General features: G+C 49.4%; 3 protein-coding genes across 3 annotated transcripts; 2 read left to right on the top strand and 1 right to left on the bottom strand.

Moving 5' to 3' along the window:
- Positions 1–18,585: 18,585 nt before the first annotated feature.
- On the bottom strand, positions 18,586–19,201 carry LOC112896814 (expansin-A23-like). Its single transcript, XM_025964944.1, is given in 3 exon segments — positions 18,586–18,855; positions 18,857–18,984; positions 19,042–19,201. Coding segments are annotated over 3 exon segments (558 nt in total).
- A 1,444-nt stretch (positions 19,202–20,645) lies between these two features.
- LOC112896809 (expansin-A4-like) lies at positions 20,646–21,547 on the top strand. Its single transcript, XM_025964940.1, has 2 exons — positions 20,646–20,799; positions 20,925–21,547. Exons 1-2 carry the CDS (start codon positions 20,646–20,648, stop codon positions 21,545–21,547), a joined length of 777 nt encoding a protein of 258 aa, XP_025820725.1.
- A 2,938-nt stretch (positions 21,548–24,485) lies between these two features.
- On the top strand, positions 24,486–24,845 carry LOC112898498 (pollen allergen Phl p 2-like). The gene has a single exon (XM_025966834.1). It carries the CDS (start codon positions 24,486–24,488, stop codon positions 24,843–24,845), a length of 360 nt encoding a protein of 119 aa, XP_025822619.1.
- Positions 24,846–25,168: the final 323 nt, after the last annotated feature.

Raw genomic sequence — 25,168 nt, 5'->3', positions numbered from 1 at the left:
TGTGTGTGGGAAAGGGTAAAGTGTGGATTTGAGAAACGAGTCGGACGGGATGGATGGCATTTCTGTGTGAATTGCCGTTGGTGTGCTCGTACCTGTGTGGTTGAGCGAGGAAGGGAGATATCCATCCTGTCACCCCTAAGGACCGAGTTGATGTGACATCTCACCTAGCTTTTTGTCGTGCGAACCACTTGACCGTTGTATGGGCAACGGCTTAGCATAAATCCCACTAGTTAGCCTGATAGCCATCAGGAGAGCTGAGAGCAACGGGAGATCAAGGAGACGGGATAAGCCCCGTGTGACTTATGCCCGGGTTAAACCTCGGTGATAGGTCGAATGACCCCTTGATGGATCCCGTGGTGGCTAGTCAGGTCTAGCTAAGGTGGGTAATGGCTTTGTTGGGATCTGCACCGGCACTAAGGTGTTCGTGCTGTGGTACCCCACCTGTGGGCAAAGTTGCACACCTCTGCAGAGTTGAAAATCTATTCGAATAGCCGTGCCCACGGTATTGGGCAAGTTATGGTGTGGTCACATAACTAGTGTTTCTCTCTGGGAATGGATGGGCTGGTGTGAGTTGTTTGGAAAGTGTCCGGCGGTTGTGCCGTATGCTACGGCGGACGGGGAGTCCGGTAGCAGTTTAAAACTTGGATCCTGTGTGGATCAAAATCGTGTGCTCCTTGGTATTTGGAAAACTTGTTGTGAAAATGTTTTCAAAACGAACCCTTGCATACAGTTGAGTTTTTCACAAAAGAACCATAACCTATCCTTGGATTATCCTGTGCATAAGATTACTGTTATACCCCCCCTCCGTAGGTGTGATTGGACTTGCTGAGTACGTTTGTACTCACCCCTCTCTTACTTTTACAGTGGAAGACCCAGACTACATCCCCGAAGACAACGAGTAGGGTTTCGTCCTGCACCCAGCCTTGCCTGTGGTTGAGGCCACCGTTGGATTCCGCATGGCGCAAGACTCTGATGATCCTTTGTTCGTCGCTAGTGTAGTTGTGTGGGTTCTGGTTGTAATCCTCGCGATAGTGGCGCTTCACTGCCCATTACCGCGTAGAGTTGTACGGTGATGTACCATCTGATGTAATAAAAGTGTTATCAGCCTCCTGGGACTGATAAATCAACACTTTTAAGTCTTCCCTGATGGGGGGGACGTTTCAGGTGGTATCAGAGCCGTAGGCTGGCCGTAGGATGTGACCCTAGGAGCGAAACCCTTTTTAAGCCCTAGGATTTGCGCTGGCTTAGCTCTTTTCTCACACAAACACTCACCACTGGTTTTTACCCTGTTCCAGATGGCTGACAATGGATGGGTCAACGGAGTCTGCTACGCAGAGCCTGGCCTCCCTAAGTTATTGTTGCTCAGCCTGGAACGCGTTGGGGTTATGGAAACGCCGGAGTACGCCTACCGAGAATACATCTCCGGTGGCACCCTTCGGTGCGACACGATGATCTTTGTGGAGAGAAGCACCCGCTACCCTGATGTGGACCCTTGGTTCGTCTCCACCACTGGCTTTCGCTTCCCCGACACGTACCGAAAAGCCGCCCGTAAAGCCTTGCGACGGCTGCGTGTGCTCTACAAGCACCACCTTCAGCGGACCCCTATGGGATTTTTCCCACCCACTAGAGGAAGAGGCCGCACTTGGATTGCCCGAATGAGAGGACTCGGACGAGAAGAAGAAGACTTAGAAGATGCGGTCTCCCACCTATCCATCTACCTTACTGGCTTGGATGCACTCTGCCGCGAACAGTCGGCACAACTGAAGAAGCTAATCCAGGGGATTGAAAAGTTAACCCAGGAGCTGGAGGAACAACGGACAAGAGCTGCAACCGCCGAGTACTCCTTAGCCGCCCTCCAAGCCCAGATGCAAGAATACGAGACCCGCAACGGAATAGGTGGATGGATAGAGGAAGAAGAAGAAGAAGAACCCATGGAGACCCATTGGGATAAGGGTACACAGACCGAAAACGAGATGGATCGGTTCCTTCCGATAAAGAAGCGCTCTATCAGGACCGAGGAAGAATCCCCATGATAGGATTAGCACCCCTAGCAAAAACTCTACCCTAATGACCACGTATCCATGAAAACTGTACCACCCTTGTTGTAATAATAAATATCATCTACTCGCTTTTGCACCTGTACCATGTTGTTTACCCTACTTCTGTTTCAGATGGCTGAGGAAGGATGGACCCAGGGCGATTGCCAAGCTGCACCTGGATTCCCCAGCCTCTTGATCAACACCCTGGAGGACCTTGGCGTTACGGAGCGCCCAAGGTACTACAGCCGAGAGTACGAGCACCATGGTACCCTCCGCTGCAGGGTGATCCTGGTCATCGCCAGGAGCAACCGCTACCCCGACATCCAGCCCTGGCGCGCGACCGCCACAGGGTTTAGGCACCAAGACACCTACCCCTTGGCCATCAGAAAAGCACTCCGTTACTTGTGCCGGATTTTTGAAGAACACCTCGCCCCTACGCCAGCGAAGTTCTTCCCGCCGGCCATCAGAACCCCAGTCTGGGAAGCACGCATGAGAAACCTGGAGCGACGTCGCCACGAAGAAGGCCCCCTGTACCAAGTAGCGACTTACCTAGCCGCCCTGGACCAACTTTTCGATGAGCAAGCCAATCTTCTAAGGGAGCAGACCCATCGAGCCGAGCAAGCAGAGCTCGCGGTGAGGATACAGCAGATCCGAGCCGCCCATGCCGAGGCGAGAGCCGCAGCCGCGGTCAGTAACGAAGCTGTCGCCCAAGAAAGCCTTAGACAGGCCCGAGACCGGCGTATGCAAGATTGGACCCAAAGTGGAACACCAGTCCCGGCGATAGGGGAAGACCACGTTCTACTCGGGACACCCGTCATAGGGTGGGGATCACTCTTCGGGAGCGCACGAGCCCCACCCGAGAACCCTGAAAGCTCTGCTGCTGCCGACGAAGGGGATGCTGCGATGCAACCCCTGACCGATGGGAACCCAGAAGACGGCGAGCAAGAACCTCTCACCCTGTCCGTCCCGGGAGAAGACACACCGCGCGAGTAGAGTGACCGACGCCATCCCAGTGATGCCCCTCCCCAGCCTTTCTATTTACGCCGTACCCTTAAGATGAGACCCTGGCCGAGTAGCACGAGACCTAGTCGTACCCCCGAGTTGTACCCCCCCTTGCAATAATAAAAAGGATTGTGTATGTTTGCGATTGTGTGCTAGCTTGTTGTGTGCTGCTTGTTTATATAAATACCGGCAGAAGGTGGATTCTGCCCTATATACGAATTAAACAACTTAAACATCACATAATCGTAACCCCGATTTACCCAATCAACAGGTGACCCCCCGGAACGTCGTGAGGGCCTCCCGTGGCCGGAACCCCGTAACCGCTAGTGTCGGAGCACACCCCGTTGAACAAGACCTTCCCCAAGGAGAGCAAGAAGTAAGCCAGAACCGAGGGGGAAGTCAAGAAGGAGAACAACTACCACCACCCCCACCCCTCGGAGACCTGGCACAAATCATCCATAACCAGACCCTCATACTGGAGACTCTGGCGAACGCCCTCATTAACCGGCAGCCACGAGGGCAGACTATGAACGACAAGCTGACGGCCTTCTTAAGGACCAAGCCACCTACCTTCGCCGGATCCTGCAACCCGTTGGATGCTGACGACTGGTTGCGAGTAATTCAGAGGAAGCTCGAACCATTCGAATGCCAGGACCGGGATAAAGTCCTACTGGCAGCCCACCAGCTCACCGGAACGGCATTATCCTGGTGGGAAAACTATTGTGCTGCAGTCGAAGATGCCTCTACCATCACCTGGGGAGAATTCGTAAGGGAGTTCCGCCGCTACCATATCCCTTCGGCCACTATGAAGCGCAAGGCGGATGAATTCCGCGCACTACAACAAGGAAACATGTCGGTGGAAGAATACACCCACCGGTTCATAGAATTGGCCCGGTACGCGCCGGAAGAGGTGAACGATGACGACAAAAAGCAAGACATGTTCAAGAAGGGGTTAAGCCCGGAGCTACGGACCTTGCTTACTCCCCAGATCTATCCGGACTTCAATACCCTAATGAACAAGGCCATCCTCACGGAAAGGGCCAAGGCCGAAGAAAGAAAGGACAACAAACGCAAGTTCTTGGAAAGTAAGGCTCGCCAACAAGACCGTTTCCAGAAGCCGAGAAATTCCAGCTATACTGCACCAGGAACTCAGGCCCCGATGCAGTATAGAACTCAGTCCCAGGTGACAGGATCACAGGCCCCGCCTAGAAGCCAGAATACCTCGAGGGCCCCACAAAGCAATGCAAGTCAGACCACCCCCGACAACAACAATGTCAGGGCCTGTTTCAACTGCCGAGAGACGGGGCACTTCATCGCCAATTGCCCCTACGCCAAGAATAAGCCGGCCACGTCAGCCTTCTCCAACACAGTGAATGGGCCCAGACCAGCCCTGACCGGTGCCAACCGAGTGCCCGTCCGCAACAACGACGGCAGCCAGCAGGGGAAGCAGCAGTCATTTGGACGAGCCCGCGTCAACCACATCGACGCGCAGGAGGCTCAAGAAGCCCAAGGCGTAGTGCTCGGTGAGTACCTAGTCAACTCAGCTCTGGCGACAGTATTATTTGATTCTGGAGCATCACACTCGTTTATATCCTCGAGCTATGTGGAGAAACACAAAATACCTACAGTACTACTAAAGACACCCCTATTAACCCGGACGCCTGGAGGCGACATCAATTGCCAATTAGGTTGTTCACGGGTAAGGATCAACTTAAGTGGGGTAGACTTTCTAGCAGATTTGGTAGTACTTAAGCCTGGGGGAATAGACGTGATCCTTGGGATGGATTGGTTAAGCCGACACAATGGTCTCATAGGCTGCACCGACAAAGTGGTACACCTAACAAACCACGAAGGGGTACAAGTAATCTGCCGAACCCGAGATAGTAAGTTTGATCCAATGGTATTTAGCGTGGAAGCCAAACCTTTAGAAGGAGTCCCGGTAGTAAATGAATACCCAGATGTGTTCCCCGAAGAGCTTCCCGGTATGCCGCCAGATAGGGATATAGAATTCGTCATAGACCTTATCCCCGGAACATCTCCGATAGCCAAGAGACCCTATAGGATGGCAGCCTCTGAATTGACAGAATTAAAGAAGCAACTAGAGGAACTGCAGAGGATTGGCTTCATCAGACCAAGCTCGTCGCCATGGGGAGCCCCAGTGCTGTTCGTCAAGAAGAAAGATGGGAGTATGAGGTTGTGCGTGGACTACCGAGCACTGAATGAGGTTACCATTAAGAACAAGTACCCTCTTCCCAGGATTGATGACCTGTTCGATCAGCTAAAGGGAGCCAAGTACTTTTCCAAGATCGATCTAAGGTCAGGATACTTCCAGCTCAAGATTAGAGAAAGTGACATCCCTAAAACAGCTTTTGTCACCCGCTACGGGCAGTTTGAGTTCACCGTAATGTCCTTCGGACTAACCAATGCACCTGCTTACTTTATGAACCTCATGAACAAGGTGTTTATGGACGAGCTGGATAAGTTTGTCGTAGTCTTTATCGACGACATACTTATCTACTCTAAGAGTATTCAGGAACATGAGCAACATCTGCGGGTAGTATTAGAAAAGCTGAGGGCACATAGGTTATATGCCAAGTTCAGCAAGTGCGAATTCTGGCTGGAGAGAGTAGCTTTTCTTGGTCACATTCTAACCGCGGAAGGAGTAGCAGTGGACCCAGAAAAGGTCGAGGCAGTATCCAATTGGCAGCAACCGACTAATGTTAGTGAAATCAGGAGTTTTCTTGGACTAGCTGGGTACTACCGGAGATTTATCGAGGGATTCTCCAGGATAGCCCGACCCATGACGGAACTTCTTAAGAAGGAGAAGAAGTTCGCCTGGTCGGAAAGTTGTGAAAGAAGCTTTCAAGAGTTGAAAAGAAGGTTGACGACCGCCCCAGTGTTAACCCTACCGGACATTCATCGGGATTTTGTCATTTATTGTGACGCATCCTGACAAGGATTAGGGTGTGTGCTGATGCAAGATGGGAAAGTTGTTGCGTATGCTTCCCGCCAACTCAGGACTCATGAGCAGAATTACCCGACCCATGACTTGGAATTAGCGGCCGTAGTACATGCTCTCAAGATTTGGAGGCATTACTTGATTGGGAATAAGTGTGAGATTTACACTGACCATAAGAGTTTGAAATACATCTTCACCCAGCCAGATTTAAACTTAAGACAAAGGAGATGGTTAGAGCTAGTTAAGGACTATAATCTGGAAATCCATTATCACCCCGGGAAAGCAAATGTGGTAGCCGACGCCTTAAGCCGGAAATCCTATGGACCCAAGGATGACAACCTGCGCGAGGAAATGGCACGATTAAATGTGCACATTGTTCCTCGAGGTGCCAGCCATGTGTTAAGCGTCCAATCAACCCTAGAGGATAGAATTAGAGAGGCTCAAAGCTCGGATCAGGAGTTAGTAAAGACCTGCAAGCAAACTGGAGAAAACAAAGCGCCAGGTTTTAGAGTGGACGATAAGGGAACATTATGGTACGAGGATAGGATTTGTGTGCCCCAGAATGGAGATTTCCGGCAATTGATCATGGACGAAGCCCATAACTCGGCCTACTCTATCCACCCAGGATCCACCAAAATGTATATGGACATAAAGCAAAAATATTGGTGGAACGGAATGAAGGCGGATATTGCAAGATTCGTGGCTCATTGTGATACCTGCCAAAGGATCAAGGCCGAGCATCAAAAACCGGCGGGATTATTGCAACCCTTGCCTATTCCGGTATGGAAATGGGATGAGATAGGCATGGACTTTGTAGTGGGACTGCCCAGAACACAGAAAGGACACGATTCCATATGGGTAATAGTGGATCGACTCACTAAATCGGCACATTTCATACCCGTAAGAACCACTTATGGTGGAGAAAAGCTGGCAAAACTTTACGTGGAAAATATCGTAAAGTTACATGGAGTGCCCAGCAGAATTGTCTCGGATAGAGGGACCCAATTTACATCTAGGTTTTGGAAAAGCCTGCACAAAACCTTGGGCACGAAGTTAGATTTTAGCTCCGCATACCACCCACAGACGGATGGTCAAACCGAAAGGGTAAATCAGATCATGGAAGATATGCTGAGAGCCTGTGTACTAACCTATGGGAATGATTGGGAACAGAGTCTGCCCTACGCGGAATTCTCGTACAATAATAGTTACCAAGCCAGCCTGGGTATGTCGCCATTCGAAGCCCTCTACGGAAGAAAGTGCAAAACTCCCTTAATGTGGTCGGAAGTCGGAGAACGTGCCCTAGAGGGACCCGACTTTATAAAAGAGGCAGAAGAAAAAGTAGCGGAGATCCGCGAGAAATTGAAAGCAGCTCAGTCCCGACAAAAGAGTTACGCAGACAGAAAAAGGCGAGAGATAAGTTTCCACCCAGGAGATTTTGTTTATCTCAAAGTCTCACCCATTCGAGGAACGCGAAGGTTTCAAGTACAAGGAAAATTGGCCCCCCGATACATTGGACCGTATCAAATTCGGAAGAAAGTCGGAGCCGTAGCATACCAACTGGAGTTGCCAAGAGAAATGTCAGATATACACCCAGTATTCCATGTATCGCAATTACGAAGGTGTTTGAGAGTACCCGAGGGAGAACACGTGCTGGCGGAAACAATAGATCTGCAGCCGGATTTGCGATACCAAGAAGTACCGGTCAAGATTCTAGACACTGTCACAAGAAGGACAAGAAACTCCGAAGTACGGATATGCAGGGTTCAATGGAGCAGACATGGAGAAGAGGAAGCAACCTGGGAACGCGAGGAGGCTCTGAAGAAGGAATTTCCCCATTTGTTTAGAAGCCAGCCGAATCTCGAGGACGAGATTCATTTAAGTGGGGTAGGTTTGTAACGCCCTGAAAATCCACCAAATTAAAACACGCGCTAGGGTGCTTCGTTCAGAGACCACCCGACGTCGAAACCCTAACCCTAACCAGGTCCTCCACCGCTCGGTAGCTTGTCGACGTGCGCGACCGCTTTCCTCGGTTAGCGCCAGCACGATTCGGCGCACGAATGCCGCACACGCGTGGCCGACCAGCCGCGGCCGCCGCCGCGATTGGCGCCGACGCGTCTTTCTTTTCCCTCGCTGTTTCCCCTCGCACCGCGCGCTTCCCCGCGTGGCCGACCGGCCGCGGTCACCGCCGCGACCGGCGCCGGCCCTTCTCCCTCCCTCTTTTTCTTTTCTCTCTTTTCCCCTTTCCTTTTTCCTTTTCTCCCCTTTTCTTTTCTTTCTTTTCTCCCTTTCCTCCCTTTTCTTTCTCCTCCCTTCCTTCCTGTTTCCCCTTTCCCCCCTGCTCCCGAGCACGGCACAGCCGTGCGCCGGCCCTGTGCGCCGCGCCCGCGCTACCCCCGGCCGTGCCGCGTGCACGCGCACGCGCCCGCCCGCGCGCCCCGCGTGCCCCGCGTGCCCACGCGCCGCGCGCCGCGGCGCCCGTCGCCCGCGCCCTCGCCCCTGGCCCGCGCCACGCCGCGCCGCCCGCGCACGCGCGCGCGCCGCCCGTCGTCGGCCGCGCCGCCCGCCGCTGCCCTCTGCCGCACCCCGCGCGCGCGCCGCCCTGTGCTCGCACAGCGCCCCCCCCACGTGCCCTCGGCACCTGCACCCCGCCGCGTCGCGACGACGGCAAGCGGCCGAGGCGCCATTAATGGCGCCCCGCACCGGCCGCCGCCGCGACCACCCCTCCATCGCCTCCTCCCGGCTATAAAGTGGCCCTTCGCGCAGCCCACCTCCCCCACAACCTTCCACCGCCACCCAACCCTCGCCTCCCCGAGCCTAGCGCCGCCGCCACGCCTCGCACGGCCGCCGCCCACCGGCCTCCGTCGCCCCGCCCGCACACGCCATCCCGGCCCAAGGTGCGTGGGGGAATCGGCTCCCCTCCTCCCCCTTCCCCTTTTCCCCCTCAGCCCCGTGCCGTCCCGAGCCCCGGACGCCGGGATTAGGGGCCGGCCCGAGCTTCCCCCTCCCTCCTCTGTTTCACGGGTGAGGGGAGGGAGAAGAAGGGGTGATCTTTACCCATAGCCCCCTCCCCTTTCTTGTTTTATCCAAAGGACCCCCCCTCCTTTAACTACTCCTTTTGCTAATAAAACCTCACTCTTTTTATTATTCCAAACCAAGTCCCTCCACCACGTAAACCTAATTACACTCGACATCTTTTAACGTGTCCTGCGTATTTTTAGAAATTGCAAATAGGCCCTTGTTCCCTCCAGATACTTACGAATAAACCCCTGGAGCCCCGTTTAAGCCCTAAAACCCGCTTTAGCGCGTCATTTTATGTGCGAAATGACCTCCGATTGACCCAAAACTTTACCACGCCCTTTCTAGCATAATTCTAGCCATGCCATTAAGAAACCACCCAAAAATATTACCTCTACCTCCGTAACTAAATTATTTCCGATTCGAGCTCGACGATAAAAGCTTTTACTTCTTGTGCTTGATTGTATGTCTATTTGTTTGCGTCGTAGGACACGGAGTGAACGAGGAAGGTCCCGACCGTGACCAAGCGAACGAGGACCAGTACTGCGACCCCGAGCCCGAGGGGCAGTGCTACGATCAGGACTTCTCGCAAGAGTTTGACGATGGCAAGTTCAATTCCGCCCTTTGATGCATGTTTCTGTCCTAGTTTTTATAAACACAACCCAGTGGCCTGTTTTATAAAATTGCATTGTTTTGCGTGATGAAAACATGGTAGGATAGCCACCCTTGCCGTGATAGCCATACCTTGAATACCTGATTTTATAAAGAAAAATGCGTGTGTGTGGGAAAGGGTAAAGTGTGGATTTGAGAAACGAGTCGGACGGGATGGATGGCATTTCTGTGTGAATTGCCGTTGGTGTGCTCGTACCTGTGTGGTTGAGCGAGGAAGGGAGATATCCATCCTGTCACCCCTAAGGACCGAGTTGATGTGACATCTCACCTAGCTTTTTGTCGTGCGAACCACTTGACCGTTGTATGGGCAACGGCTTAGCATAAATCCCACTAGTTAGCCTGATAGCCATCAGGAGAGCTGAGAGCAACGGGAGATCAAGGAGACGGGATAAGCCCTGTGTGACTTATGCCCGGGTTAAACCTCGGTGATAGGTCGAATGACCCCTTGATGGATCCCGTGGTGGCTAGTCAGGTCTAGCTAAGGTGGGTAATGGCTTTGTTGGGATCTGCACCGGCACTAAGGTGTTCGTGCTGTGGTACCCCACCTGTGGGCAAAGTTGCACACCTCTGCAGAGTTGAAAATCTATTCGAATAGCCGTGCCCACGGTATTGGGCAAGTTATGGTGTGGTCACATAACTAGTGTTTCTCTCTGGGAATGGATGGGCTGGTGTGAGTTGTTTGGAAAGTGTCCGGCGGTTGTGCCGTATGCTACGGCGGACGGGGAGTCCGGTAGCAGTTTAAAACTTGGATCCTGTGTGGATCAAAATCGTGTGCTCCTTGGTATTTGGAAAACTTGTTGTGAAAATGTTTTCAAAACGAACCCTTGCATACAGTTGAGTTTTTCACAAAAGAACCATAACCTATCCTTGGATTATCCTGTGCATAAGATTACTGTTATACCCCCCCTCCGTAGGTGTGATTGGACTTGCTGAGTACGTTTGTACTCACCCCTCTCTTACTTTTACAGTGGAAGACCCAGACTACATCCCCGAAGACAACGAGTAGGGTTTCGTCCTGCACCCAGCCTTGCCTGTGGTTGAGGCCACCGTTGGATTCCGCATGGCGCAAGACTCTGATGATCCTTTGTTCGTCGCTAGTGTAGTTGTGTGGGTTCTGGTTGTAATCCTCGCGATAGTGGCGCTTCACTGCCCATTACCGCGTAGAGTTGTACGGTGATGTACCATCTGATGTAATAAAAGTGTTATCAGCCTCCTGGGACTGATAAATCAACACTTTTAAGTCTTCCCTGATGGGGGGGACGCTTCAAGTAGCAACTAAATAATCTAGTAAGGGAGCGTATCCAGTGCAACCCGACTGGGGGTGCAATCGGTGCAACCCTTCAACGGTAGCGCTTCGATTAAAATTGAACGGACCAACTCAATCCCGCAAATGATTTTGCAATTAACCCCCCGCGCCCTGGCAATTGCTCCCAACGCGGCCCTTCCTTCCCGAGGAAGCGAACCGGTACGCTCAGGTCGATTGGAGGCAGAGGGGAACGACGCAGCGGAGAAAGAAACCGGCAGCCGCCCCCAAATCGCGCGCGCTCTCCGGCGGCCGCGCGCGCCGCAGGACTCCGGGGGCCGCGCCGCTCTCCGGCGGCCGCGCGCGCCGCAGCTCTCCGGCGGTCCGGCAGCCGCGCGCTTCGCAGCTCTCCGGGGGCCGCGCCGCTCTCCGGCGGCCGCGCGCGTCGCAGCTCTCCGGGGGCCGCGCGCGTCGCAGCTCTCCGGGCGCCGCTAGCCTTGCCGTTGTGCATCCCGAGGTTGCCCTCCGTCGAATCCACGCGCCGCCCCTAGCTAGCTGCGCGCGACGTCAAGCGCCTACAGCTTCCTCGCCGAGTGGCTCTCGGTTCGCTCGGCTCGGACCACCATCCCCTGGCGAGCCTCGCGCCTACAGCAAGAGCCAATAGTGACGTTTTTAGCTGTGGAGTCATGCTCCTGGAAGTCTTCACTGCAAGGCGACCCATAGGTCCTATGTTCACAGGAGAGCTGAGCATTAGGCAGTGGGTGCATGAAGCCCCCAAATCTCTGTAATCTCCGGCAGCCGCCCCCAAATCGCGCGCGCGAGTGACAGAAGCGAGCGACGCGCCGGCCGCCGCCTGGGCGTCCTCTTGCACCCCAAGGCTCGCCGCTGGCTCTGCCTCGACTCCCTGCGCCATGGACGACGCCTCCCATATGCCTGTGGCAGCCATAGACGACGCCTCCGATGTGCCTGTGGCAGCCATGGACGGCACCTCCGATAGGCTAACAGTAACAAATGTAATGGGCAACCGCTTGAGTTTTTCTTCAAATATTATATGTTCATTACAAAACATTTTCATCATGTTTCCTGTGTTGTTATTTTGTAGGGTTTGTCATATGTTCGCGATGTTGATTCAAGTTCAAATCCTGTGATTGGGATGACATTTGATAGCATTGAGGATGTGCAAAATTTTTACAAAGACTATGCGCATGATGCTGGCTTTTCGATTCGTATTGGTCAGCAAAGAAAAGAGAATGAGGAAATAATAGCGAAGTATTTTTATTGCTCAAGAGAAGGCTATAGGAAGGAGAGGAAAACAAAAATTGTTGATCAAGCTGGAAAAAAGAGGAAGCCACCTAGTGTGCTGGAAACAAGGTGTGGGTGTGAGGCACATATTTATGTCAAGCTTGGTACTGACAAGAAGTACCGGATAACTTCCATGGTTGAGCATCATAATCATGGTCTTGTTTCCCCAAGTAAGAGGCATTTGCTTAGATCGAACCGCCATGTTAATGAGAGGGTCAAGAGTACATTGTTCAGCTGTCATAAAGCTAGCATTGGAACCTCACAGGCATATCGACTTCTCCATGTGAGTGAGGGTGGATTTCAGAATGTTGGGTGCACATTGAGGGATTTGAAGAACTATTATCGTGACCTTAGGTCACGAATCAAGGATGCGGATGCGCAGATGTTTGTGGCTCAACTTGAAAGAAAAAAGGCAGTGAATTCTGCTTTTTTTTATGAGTTTGAGGTGGACGCGCAAGGAAGGCTGATGCGTGTGTTTTGGGCGGATCCAACGAGTAGAAAAAATTATAAGCATTTTGGTGATGTGGTATCTCTGGATTCGACGTATACCACCAACCAATACAACATGATTTTTGTACCAATCACTGGAGTCAATCATCACTTGCAAAGTGTTTTTGTAGGAGCAGCTTTCTTGTCGAATGAAAAGATCGAGTCATATGTGTGGTTGTTTGAGACTTTCCTTAAAGCCATGGGTGGAGTGCCACCTCATCTAATCATAACAGATGAAGATGCGAGCATGAAGGCCGCTATTAGTAAGATTCTACCAGATACAACCCACAGACTTTGCATGTGGCATATCATGGACAAAGTACCTGAGAAGGTCAGCCCATCTTTGACAGAGGACCGCGAATTTTGGGATAGATTGAACTCGTGTGTTTGGGGATCTGAAACTCCGGAGGAGTTTGAGAGTAGTTGGCCTTCTTTTATCAATGATTTTCAACTCACTGGAAATGAGTGGTTCTCCACAAGGTATTTGATTCGTGCATCTTGGATTCCGGCGTATTTTATGGACGTACCCCTGGCAGGAGTCCTTAGGACTACATCACGCTCAGAGAGTGCAAATTCATTTTTTAATCGTTTCATTTGTCGAAAATTGTCTTTGGTCGAGTTTTGGTTAAGGTTTGATACAGCTTTGGAGTGTCAACGTCAAGAAGAATTGATAGCTGACAACAAAAGCATGCATAGTGAGCCGACTTTGAAGACATCATGGGCCATGGAGAAGCAGTGCAGCACGATATATACACATGAAGTGTTTGCCGAATTTCAATCTCAATTGCTAGCTGCTAGAGACCATTGTTTCATTCAAGGCATTACCGACAATGAAGAGATGAAAAGTGTGATAGTTAGCAGCCATTCTAGAAAGGAACGAGTGGTTACTTTGGATAAATCAACCATGTTTTGGAAGTGCTCATGTAAATTTGAAGAGTCCTATGGCATCCCATGCCGTCATATCATACAAGCGCTAAGAACTGAGAAGAAAGATGAGATACCGGTGATTTATATTATGAAGAGATGGGAGAAACGATGTAAAAGGTACATGTCTTTTTGCCTATTTGTTATACCATTATGCCGGTGATTTATATGTAAGATTCCTGATATAGGTTTTTATTGTGTAGGAAAATTTTCTTTGATGAGGAAGGTAACATACTAGATGAAAAACCTATAGATCCTATGGAGTTGTCAATGAAGAAAAAAATTTCAGATTCCCGTAACAAGTTTGAAGATCTTCTCCAAATGGCCAAGCAATCCGAGCAAGGCTTGGACTATTTGTTTTCTAGTATGTGCAATCTACATGATCCCCTCCAAAAGATTGTCCCTCATGCAAGTACTTCCAAGCAAGATGAATTCGAAGCTTTCATTGGTACAAAGATTCCAAATGAAATCAATATACACCTTCCCAACGATGTCAAGTCCAAGGGGAGATGCAAGAGGATCAAGAAAAGCAAGGAGATGAAGCTAAGGAAATAAAAAACGCACGTGTGGAAACTGCAAGCAACTAGGCCATCATGATGCACGTACTTGCCCAAACAAAGTGATAAGCAATGCTTCATTATGAAACTGATGTATTTAGTGCTAGCAATGTTGTATTTTGTGCTAACAATGGTGTATTCTGTGCTTTATTTTGTGCTAACAATGGTATGATCAAAGATTGGTTTCACTTATCAATATTATGTGTATGTGCTGACTCTTTATCAAACATCAATTATTCAGTATTGCTGATCTCGATTTCAGGTAATCCCTTTTTATCTTCTTCAGTGTCACGACGAAGTCGACAACGTCTCATCCTTTTGTCAGCTGAATCACCTTAGCAGATCAAACCCAGCCCGAATCACTCCTTAGTCCGTACAATCTCTCTGCATCATTCTCCAGTTGTTCAGGGGCTGCATGCTTTGCTCTGCTTTCTTCAATTACCTAGAAAGGCTGATGTGCTCCTAGTCGAATATGACACAGAATCAGCACTGCTTATTGGTGTGTACTCAAGTGAATACTGAATTCTACATTTCGCAGGACACAGACTAATTTCGGACACGACCAGGAGAAGTAAAAGATAGCTGATGATGTTCTACTTCTGAAGAGATACGCCTGCAGATGAATACTTTAAGGATAATCGCAAATCGGTTCTCACAGAGTGGCGCTCTGCGTGCTTGCTGATATCAAGTTGGCGTAGTCCTTCTTGATCTTCTTCAGTGCTACCATCACATCCCTCATTGTGATCCTTTGGTTAGGTGAGTCACTTGAGAAATTGCAAACCCAGTTCAAATATCGATGAAAGAGTGACATTCAGATCACGGATAGAAAGTGCTTCAGCTTGCAGCAGTCGGTTGTCCAGAACAGAGGCAAGCTAGGCGCTTGACGTCGCGCGCAGCTAGCTAGGGGCGGCGCGTGGATTCGACGGAGGGCAACCTCGGGATGCACAACGGCGAGGCTAGCGGCGCGCGTGGCCGCCGGAGAGCGGCGCGGCCAGGAGCATGACTCCACAGCTAAAAACGTCACTCTTGGCTCTTGCTGTAGGCGCGAGGCTCGCCAGGGGATGGTGGTCCGAGCCGAGCGAACCGAGAGCCACTCGGCGAGGAAGCTGTACGTCGCGCGCAGCTAGCTAGGGGCGGCGCGTGGATTCGACGGAGGGCAACCTCGGGATGCACAACGGCAAGGCTAGCGGCGCCCGGAGAGCTGCGACGCGCGCGGCCCCCGGAGAGCTGCGATGCGCGCGGCCGCCGGAGAGCGGCGCGGCCCCCGGAGAGCTGCGAAGCGCGAGGCCGCCGGACCGCCGGAGAGCTGCGGCGCGCGCGGCCGCCGGAGAGCGGCGCGGCCCCCGGAGTCCTGCGGCGCGCGCGGCCGCCGGAGAGCGCGCGCGATTTGGGGGCGGCTGCCGGTTTCTTTCTCCGCTGCGTCGTTCCCCTCTGCCTCCAATCGATCTGAGCGTACCGGTTCGCTTCCTCGGGAAGGAAGGGCCGCGTTGGGAGCAATTGCCAGGGCGCGGGGGGTTAATTGCAAAATCATTTGCGGGATTGAGTTGGTCCGTTCAATTTTAATCGAAGCGCTACCGTTGAAGGGTTGCACCGATTGCACCCCCAGTCGGGTTGCACTGGATACGCTCCCATCTAGTAAAGGCTTAGTCATGCTTAGAGTTGTCTTTTAAACTTGCAAGATACATTGGAATAGGGCTACCTTGTTCACTACACATCTCCTAGTATATTCACGCTTTTTCGTTAATTGTCGGAAGGTTGGTTAAAAGGGGTTAACGAGTTGGTTATGTCTTGATTCGAGCGGAAGGTAGGGCCTAGGGAAAGGAGTCTCGGAGGCATAGTCCGCTCGAATTGGTTAAGGACCGTCCGTGGATGACCTCGGAAATTGAGCACTTATCGTACTACTACATATCCATTCATGGGGTGGATAAAGCGATTACCCTCTAGTTCTAATCGTTGATGCACGGTCCTAGATCCGTGGCCATAGGGCTTTGTAGAGAGGCTTAGGAGTGTCCCCGATGGATCTAGGTAACTCTCCACGCAAGTTAGGCGTGATGTTCAACGGTTACAACTTATCGAGAAAGGTTGATGCGGGTACCCCTTGCCCAACGTGATCGGTTGGGTGAGTTGCATGGTCCTTATATCATGTGGGTAAAGTTGTACACCCTTACAAGGTTAATGAATCAATTCGAATTGCCGCGCTCTCGGTTATGAGCAAGCTCTTTATCCTACGAAATCTTCGTAGAAGTTTTGGTCATGTGGTCGGGTACATGTTACCTCTCATTGAGGCTTAGGAATTGGGTTATCTAATTAACTAAAACTTGAGGTGGGTTGGGCAAGTTAATTAAAATGCTAGGAGGTTAGATGGTCGAATTAGGGAGCTCATGCTTAAATTAATATTACTTAACCTTAAAGCCATTTTGTGAGCCTTCATATGCATATTCCTTGATTTATTTATTCGCGTAAGTCTTGCGAGTACCTTTGTATTCATGTTGCTTTATTATACTAAGTTGCAGGTGAGCTGGAAGTGGTGTTTGGCTATTTCTACCCCGTCGAATCCGGCGCGGGCGAGGAATAGGCCAATATGGTCAATGGTGTCCTTGATCAAGATGCCATTATTATTTATCGTTATATTTTTCGCTGCGTATCGTACTTGGGATTATCATGATAAACATTAAACTCTATGGTTTTTATCTCTTCTATGTTATGTGTGAGCCCGAGGCTTGTATCCCTTATTTGAACCTTAAATTTCAGATTCGAAACATTTCCTTAAATTAATGTTGTAATGGTTAGTTGCTTAACTTTGTATTAAAACTTGCTCTTTGTGGATCATTGGTGATGCATGAGCTTGTCACGGTATGTGCATGTGCATGATCTTGGGCATATGTTGGAGCACGTACCGGGACTACCGGGTTTAATATTATTTTCGGCGAAAAGTTAAGTTGGTCCTTGGTAGTTTAGATGTGGGTTAACCCGTGGCGCGCTATTGGTGCGAGCGCGTGTTAACTCTCATTTTGATGATAAGAACCGATGGTTTCGTTTAAAATGATGTTAAATTAGACGGTTGTCGTAGCCGGTGCTTCCCCTCCCCTCCCGCCGGCCCTCGCAAGCTGTTTTTGCTGCCCCTCCGGTGGTGCCCCCTCCCGCCAGCCCTCGGCGGCACTGGAGGTCGCACCCATGACGCAGGGGTCGTGCTCGTCCGCGGGAGACAGTTCAGCCAGTTCAGCACTTCGAAGGGTATCATGGAATCCGTTTAGCCGGTTCCCCGAGAGCCTCGCCGGGAGACAGCTTGGGCCAGCGACAGTGGGCAGCAGAGCTCATGTTCCGCCTCCCCTTGCGTTCGAGAGAAGAAGAGAGAGACGGACACAACAGAGGAGCACGAGAGAGAGGGGCCGGGTTGGATCGATTGGATCCAATCGATTTTGATGGATTGGATCAGGGGTAAAACAAGCAATTCAGGTGCCTTGCAAAATAAGAATGAAAAAGAAAATCAAGAAATCAAGAAAAGGAGATATCCTGAATCCAAACAATTTGCGTGTGGAGGGTTATATTTGAAAAGGCTCGCGAATTGGATGTCAAAAGAAGCGAGGCGCGCGAATTCAATGTCAAACATCGAAATTTGTGAAAAAATTTAGTTTTGTTTTTGTTTCGTAACTTTGAGATGTTTGGTTCCTTAGGGTTTATTTTAAGCTCGCCACATCGAAGGTTTGGATGCCAATTAGGAGTATTAAACATAAACTAATGATAAAATAAATTCCATAACCTTTATGCTTATTCGCTAGATGAATCTATTAAACCTAATTAGTCTTTGATTAGATCATATGATGCCACAGTAAATATGCGTTAATCATGGATTAATTAGGCTTAATAGATTCATCTTGTGAATAAATCCTAGATTTATGCAATTAATTTTATAATTAATTTATATTTAGCTTTTCTAATTAGCATTGAAACATTTGATATTGCAGTGCTTAAAATAAGTCCGGAGGAAACAAAAAACCCCTTTATTTTTCTAGTTTCAGCCCATATGTTGGTTTGCTTCATGTGTTTTGCCCTTTTCCGTTTCAGCCCATGTCTTCGGTTAATTGTTCATCTCCTTGTATTCTTCTTGGGCTTCAAAATAGCTTTAGGCCCAGCTTTTGTCATGTTGTTTCTATTTCCCTTGTTCAAAAAAAAATTGAAACACTTTCTATGTAGGTAGGAAACAATGTGATTGGCTTTATGCAAAAAAAAATGTTGAGAATGAAGTTTTTACATTGAATTTTTCTGGTTCTTGCAAAATGGCATGAATCACATCATGACATTGTTTCATTGGTTAAATTTTTAGCGTAGAAACATCAATAGCCAACGTTTGATAGATGCTCCGAACATTTATCTTGTATAGTCCTAAAAAAACATTAATCTTGTGGGCACGGCGACCCACCACCGGTTCCCCTTCATCCCGAAGCGCACGCCGCCGCGCCTGACGCAGGGCGCGCGGCGGTACTGCACGGGGACGATGCCGGCGTGGAAGTCGGTGACGAGGCGGAGGAACATGGGCTTGGACAGGTCGAAGTGCCGCAGCGGCGGGTTGCACCAGTTGCCGCTGGGCTTGGAGTGGTTGGCCGAGCACAGGTTGGTCGCCGTCACCGCCACCGGCGCGCAGTAGGCGCTAGCTGCCCTGGCACGACCGCACGGCGTAGCAGCCGCCGCAGGACCAGCCCTGGTTGAAGAGCGCCACGCTCAGCGCCGTCGTGTCCAGCCCGTACCCCTGCTCGAACCGGTTGCCGTACCCGCACGCGCCGTCTGCATGCATGAGAGACCAAGGGTTGTTAGAGATCGATCAACGTGATGAGCACTTACGCACGGTCATGGCAGCTTTCTTACGCATGGTCTCGCCACCGGCTTCGTCGCCGTAGAACGTGGCGTGCGCGTCCGCCCAGTCGTCGGCGGCCGACAAGGCCGGCAGCACCAGCAGCGCCGCCGCCGCCGGAAAGCGAGACGATGACGCACTTGTATCCATGTCAACCTCTACTAGCTAATCCAACAAGATTTTGGACTGGGGTCTAGCTAGCGTTGGCCTATGGGTTCGGCTTGGCGAGCCTGCTTTACATAGAATTAAATCCGATTTATTGCTGGAGATCGTGTATATCTGCTAGCTGTGGGATCTCGATATATCCATGGGGCACAAAACTAGCTATTCACTCGAATTTGTCATGGGATGATGATGCATGCATTATTCCACCAAGTACTAGATGGGTAGCTTGTGGATCTCGGCGTGTCCTCTACTACATTCCATCCTCAAGATATTGAAGCACACCATCAATTTATTCTTGTATAAACTTATTCGACAATCTAGCAAGATATTGAATTGATTAATTAACAGGCCGTAATTTGTTTCTAAATTAACATACCTTTGGAAACAGAAACTTAGTGGGGATATATTTTATTGCAAACCGAATACCTGGCGAGGCTAATTAAGTTAAGTATTATGTTGATACCACCAAATTATTGTTAGATGTCTGCCAATTGTGCCTTTCTTTCATTTTTTTCTTTCCACTTTCCTGTTTTCCATAATTTCAGAGTAATATATGGAAATTTTTTTTGGTAAAATGTTAAAACAAAACTTTCTAGGAATTTATTTAGTAAAAATGTTATAGAAAGGTTTCTACGAAAGGTTATAAGAATAAACTTTTGTGGTTTTCCCCGAAACATTATTGTTGCAACAACTTTTCCTAAAAAATATCTGAATGACTTTTCCACTAATTTTTTAAATAACTTCTACAATAAAATTTTAAGTTATTATATTTTATCTAAAATATAATTTTAAGTTAGAAAATATGAAGCTAATACCAATTTTTCTCTAAACCTGTTGATACTCTACTTCAGCTATTTGGACCTAATTTGTTCCTGATCCTAGTTTTTTTTTTGCTTGTACTCACGTTTTTTCGCAAAAATAAATCCAAATAACTCAAAAATGATGGTCAGAGATGAGTCGATTAGCATTACTCAATTTCTCCCATACAGGTGCTGGTGGTACATATATTGGACCTGGTGGATAGGAGCTCGATCCTGCCCAATGCATCTAACGGCTGCGCACTTCTGCATTTTCCAAAACTTCACCGGAGATTGGATTTTTTTCCCCAATATTTATTGAATCTCCGCGAATTCGAATTCCTTCCTGTATCAGCAATGCTTGCTTTTTTCACGGCTCAAAAGATGGCATTATTTCACGAGAGATTTACTCCTCCAATATAATAACATTGCTGGCCTTGCCTTGCATGGATGCTAATAATTTCCTCAAATGATTTTTCGCCCTACTTATCCGCAGCCGCATACATAAAGAGCACTGCACTACCCATTTCATATACTAGTACCAGACAACATCACAGCAGCGGTCTCACAACAAGGTCAACCTCGATCCCGTCCACTGTTCCTAGCTTGGATCGAGAGCAGGTCACCATCCAATGGATCCGAGCCCGGCGTGTCCCCGTGCCGCCGCCGCCGTGGCACTGCTGCTACTCACTGTCTCTCCGGAAGCGGTCACGGCGGTCAACGCCGGCGGCTGGGAGGAGGCGCACGCCACGTTCTACGGCGACGAGACCGGAGCCGAAACCATGCGTGAGTAGCTAGAGTCCACCGGCGACATGCTTGCGCAATGTGCATGCGTTCTTCCTAGGCTTCTTCTTGCTCGATCTTGCACGTAATATAATACAATGGCGTTCCGTGTCGATGCATATAAGCAGAGGGCGCGTGCGGGTACGGCAACCTGTTCGAGCAGGGCTACGGGCTGGAAACGACGGCGCTGAGCGTGGCGCTCTTCGACGAGGGCCGGTCCTGCGGGGGCTGCTACGAGCTGCGGTGCCACGGCAGCGCCTCCTGCGCGCCCGGCGGCGCTCCGGTGACGGTGACGGCGACCAACGCGTGCCCGGCCAACTACTCCAAGCCCAACGAGAACTGGTGCAACCCGCCGCTGCGGCACTTCGACCTGTCCAAGCCCATGTTCCTTCGCCTCGTCACCGACTTCCACGCCGGCATCGTCCCCGTGCAGTACCGCCGCGCGCCCTGCGCCAGGCGCGGCGGCGTGCGCTTCGGGATGAAGGGGAACCGGTGGTGGGTCGCCGTGCTCGTCTTCAACGTCGCCGGCGCTGGGGACGTCAGAGCCGTGGCCGTGAGGGGGTCCCGGGACGCGCAGTGGGCGGACATGTCGCGCAACTGGGGGCAGATCTGGGACGGCGACGCGCGGCTCGTCGGGCAGGGACTGTCGTTCCGGGTGACCAGCGGCGACGGCCGCTCCATCGTCTTCGACGGCGTCGTGCCGCCGACGTGGACGGCCGGTCAGAGCTTCGAGGGAAAGCACCAGTTCTGATTGATCGTGAACCGATCCACGTTAGAAGAAATTCCCACAAGATTAATGTTTTTTGTAGGACTATACAAGATAAATGTTCGGAGCATCTATCAAACGTTGGCTATTGATGTTTCTACGCTAAAAAAAATTAACCAATGAAACAATGTCATGATGTGATTCATGCCATTTTGCAAGAACCAGAAAATTCAATGTAAAAACTTCATTCTCAACATTTTTTTTTTTGCATAAAGCCAATCACATTGTTTCCTACCTACATAGAAAGTGTTTGAATTTTTTTTTTGAACAAGGGAAATAGAAACAACATGACAAAAGCTGGGCCTAAAGCTATTTTGAAGCCCAAGAAGAATACAAGGAGATGAACAATTAACCGAAGACATGGGCTGAAACGGAAAAGGGCAAAACACATGAAGCAAACCAACGTATGGGCTGAAACTAGAAAAATAAAGGGGTTTTTTTTTTCCTCCGGACTTATTTTAAGCACTGCAATATCGAATGTTTCAATACTAATTAGAAAGGCTAAACATAAATTAATTATAAAATTAATTGCATAAATCTAGGGTTTATTCACAAGATGAATCTATTAAGCCTAATTAATCCATGATTAACGCATATTTACTGTGGCATCATATGATCTAATCAAAGACTAATTAGGTTTAATAGATTCATCTAGCGAATAAGCATAAGGGTTATGGAATTTATTTTATCATTAGTTTATATTTAATACTCCTAATTGGCATCCAAACCTTCGATGTGGCGAGCTTAAAATAAACCCTAAGGAACCAAACATCTCAAAGTTACGAAACAAAAACAAAACTAAATTTTTTTCACAAATTTCGATGTTTGACATCGAATTCGCGCGCCTCGCTTCTTTTGACATCCAATTCGCGAGCCTTTTCAAATATAACCCTCCACACGCAAATTGTTTGGATTCAGGATATCTCCTTTTCTTGATTTCTTGATTTTCTTTTTCATTCTTATTTTGCAAGGCACCTGAATTGCTTGCTTTACCCCTGATCCAATCCATCAAAATCGATTGGATCCAATCGATCCAACCCGGCCCCTCTCTCTCGTGCTCCTCTGTTCTGTCCGTCTCTCTCTTCTTCTCTCGAACGCAAGGGGAGGCGGACATGGCGCGCAGCTGGGGCCAGATCTGGACCGGCGGCGACGGCCGGTCCGTGGAGCTGGACGGCGTCGTGCCGCAGGGGTGGGCGTTCGGCCAGAGCTGCGAGGGAGGGGCCAGTTCTGAATTCATCACCCTCATCGATCGATCACTCCTCTAGTATGCTCTCGGTCTAGCGTAGCTAGGGCAATGTATGTACAGCTGCTACCGTCCGTCCGCGCATGTATGCGATGTAGGTATGCATGCGTGTTCGACCGGTGATTGTTCAAATTGCCGAAAATTCCTATCAAATTAAATCGTGCGGTCCGATTAGTCAAATTAAGTGACAAAATCCAAGGATTGCCTGCATTTGATGACCGGCTAATGGAGGATTTAATTTGCAAATCTCGTTTCATCGAAACTGACGATTAATTTGCCAGGTAAGAAAATCAAAGCTCCGTAATAACATGCCATTTTAACCCACCGAAAAAATGGAGTTTGAGCTTAATGAAGAAACAATTCACCGTACCTTTGGGTGCGTAGGAGAGCGGCAGTAAAAAATCAATCGAGTTAATAATATACAAGGACAAATTAAAGGTCCTCTCTCCATGTATCTCTCTTCAAAGAAAAAATATCAAACTCAAGATCCTTCCGTCGGCTATAATTAATCCACGTAATAATATCTCCGTATGTTGCTAAGATCTTAGGTGCATCCACCATGAGCGGTCTTGAGGAAGAAAGATTGAAGAAGTTCAGCGCACTGGACAACTATTACCAGGGCCTGCAGTTTTTCTTTTTCTTTTTCTAAGTAAATCAATACTTCAAATATAGGCCTATTTGTTTTCCTAATGCTGAAATCTCACTTTCAGATTCACAAAAATCCAAAAGACCCCAAAAATTGAGAAAGGCAAAAAAACAAAGTTGCATTAATAAGTACATGATCATGGGGACATTGTAACAGTGCGCCACCATGGCTTGATCAGTGATGTAGCGACTAGCGAGCGATGGAAGGTCCTTAGGAAGTACCGCTTCGTTCTACAATGTTTATCCATAATACGCTATGCGCATAGAGTGCAAAGTACTGGTGTAAAAAATTAGTCAATGTGAAATGACCACTCATTGCCGCTATTAAATTTCATAAAGCAACAAATTCTCATCAGCATTTGAGGTAGGAAATGATAATATTATAGTAAATACATCCTTGATGATATTGTGGAATTTTTTTTCTATCGAGGCCCTACGCAAACATTACAAGGGAGTACATAAATAGTCCTCACGTTCAGGAGCAGACTAAGGCTCTATTTGGATGGATTAAAGTTAAATGTTAAACTTTAGCACCTATATATTAGCACTCAAACTCCATGCTAATTTTTTTTAAGTTTTGATTAAAGTTTAGCCTATTTCATTCGCACTCATGTTTGGATAATCTAGTACTAAAGTTTAGCACTTTTAACATTAGCATTTGTATCCAAACATCCCTAAGTCAATAACCGAAGGTGATTTACATTTTTAGTCGATGAAAAAATAAGTGGTCGATGAAAGTGGAGAGGCGATGAGGACTGCATGCCAGGCGTTTTTCTCTTTTCTTTTTCTGAGGGGAGTTCATGCCCAGCGCTTGTTTTGCCTGACAGCGAGACAAGCTCGGATCTATTTGTAGCAACTGTACATGCGTTGGTCCTCAAACAAGCCGGCCAGCGATCTCCATGGCGCGCCATAGGACCATGCCCGGCTTCCCTGCCTCCGCCGCCTACAAATACGTGCCCAACTGCAACATCGATCAACACACACCCTTCCATCCCTCCTTCGATAAAAGAAACAAGCGACAGCTCGCCATCAGCAATGGCCTCCACCAGGTCCTCCGTCCTGCTCGCCGCGGCCGCGCTTGCGGCGCTGCTCGCCGTGGGCTCCTGCGCCTCCGCGCTCACCTTCAAGACTGGCCCGGGTTGCAGCGAAACCAAACTGGTCCTCATCCCCAGCGCCGCCATCTCCGAGGTGGAGGTCAAGGAGAAGGGCGCCGACGACTTCACGGCGCTCAAGGAGGGGCCGACCGGCACCTGGACCCTCGAGGGCAAAGAGGCGCTTAAGGGTCCCTTCTCCATCCGCTTCGCCGCCAAGTCCGGCGGCTACCGCGTCATCGACGACGCCATCCCCACCGGCTTCAAGTCCGACTCCGACTACAAGACCAGCATGCAGGTCTAAGCGATCGGATGTCGATCGAGCTGTCTGGCGTCCAATGGAAAACCATATTAACCTCTAAATAATTCATCAAGAACATCCAGAGCCCGCGTGCTAGCAGGCCAATTTTTTTCTTTATGTTCAGCAGATCGATCACTCATATACTATAGTCTAGGGCACGTATGATGTTTGCATGCGTGTATCGAGAGCAAGGTGGATTTGCGAATTCTGTAATTCGATTAATCAAAGTGTGATAAATAAAAAAGGAACTGTCTGCTTTTGATGACATGGGTAATTGTTGATTTTGTAAATCTTTTGTCATTGCTGACAATTAATTTGTCAAGAAA

This window comes from Panicum hallii, chromosome 6 (assembly GCF_002211085.1).
Source record: "Panicum hallii strain FIL2 chromosome 6, PHallii_v3.1, whole genome shotgun sequence".
Classification (NCBI taxonomy): domain Eukaryota; kingdom Viridiplantae; phylum Streptophyta; class Magnoliopsida; order Poales; family Poaceae; genus Panicum; species Panicum hallii.
This window is presented reverse-complemented; position numbering and strand designations above follow the sequence as displayed.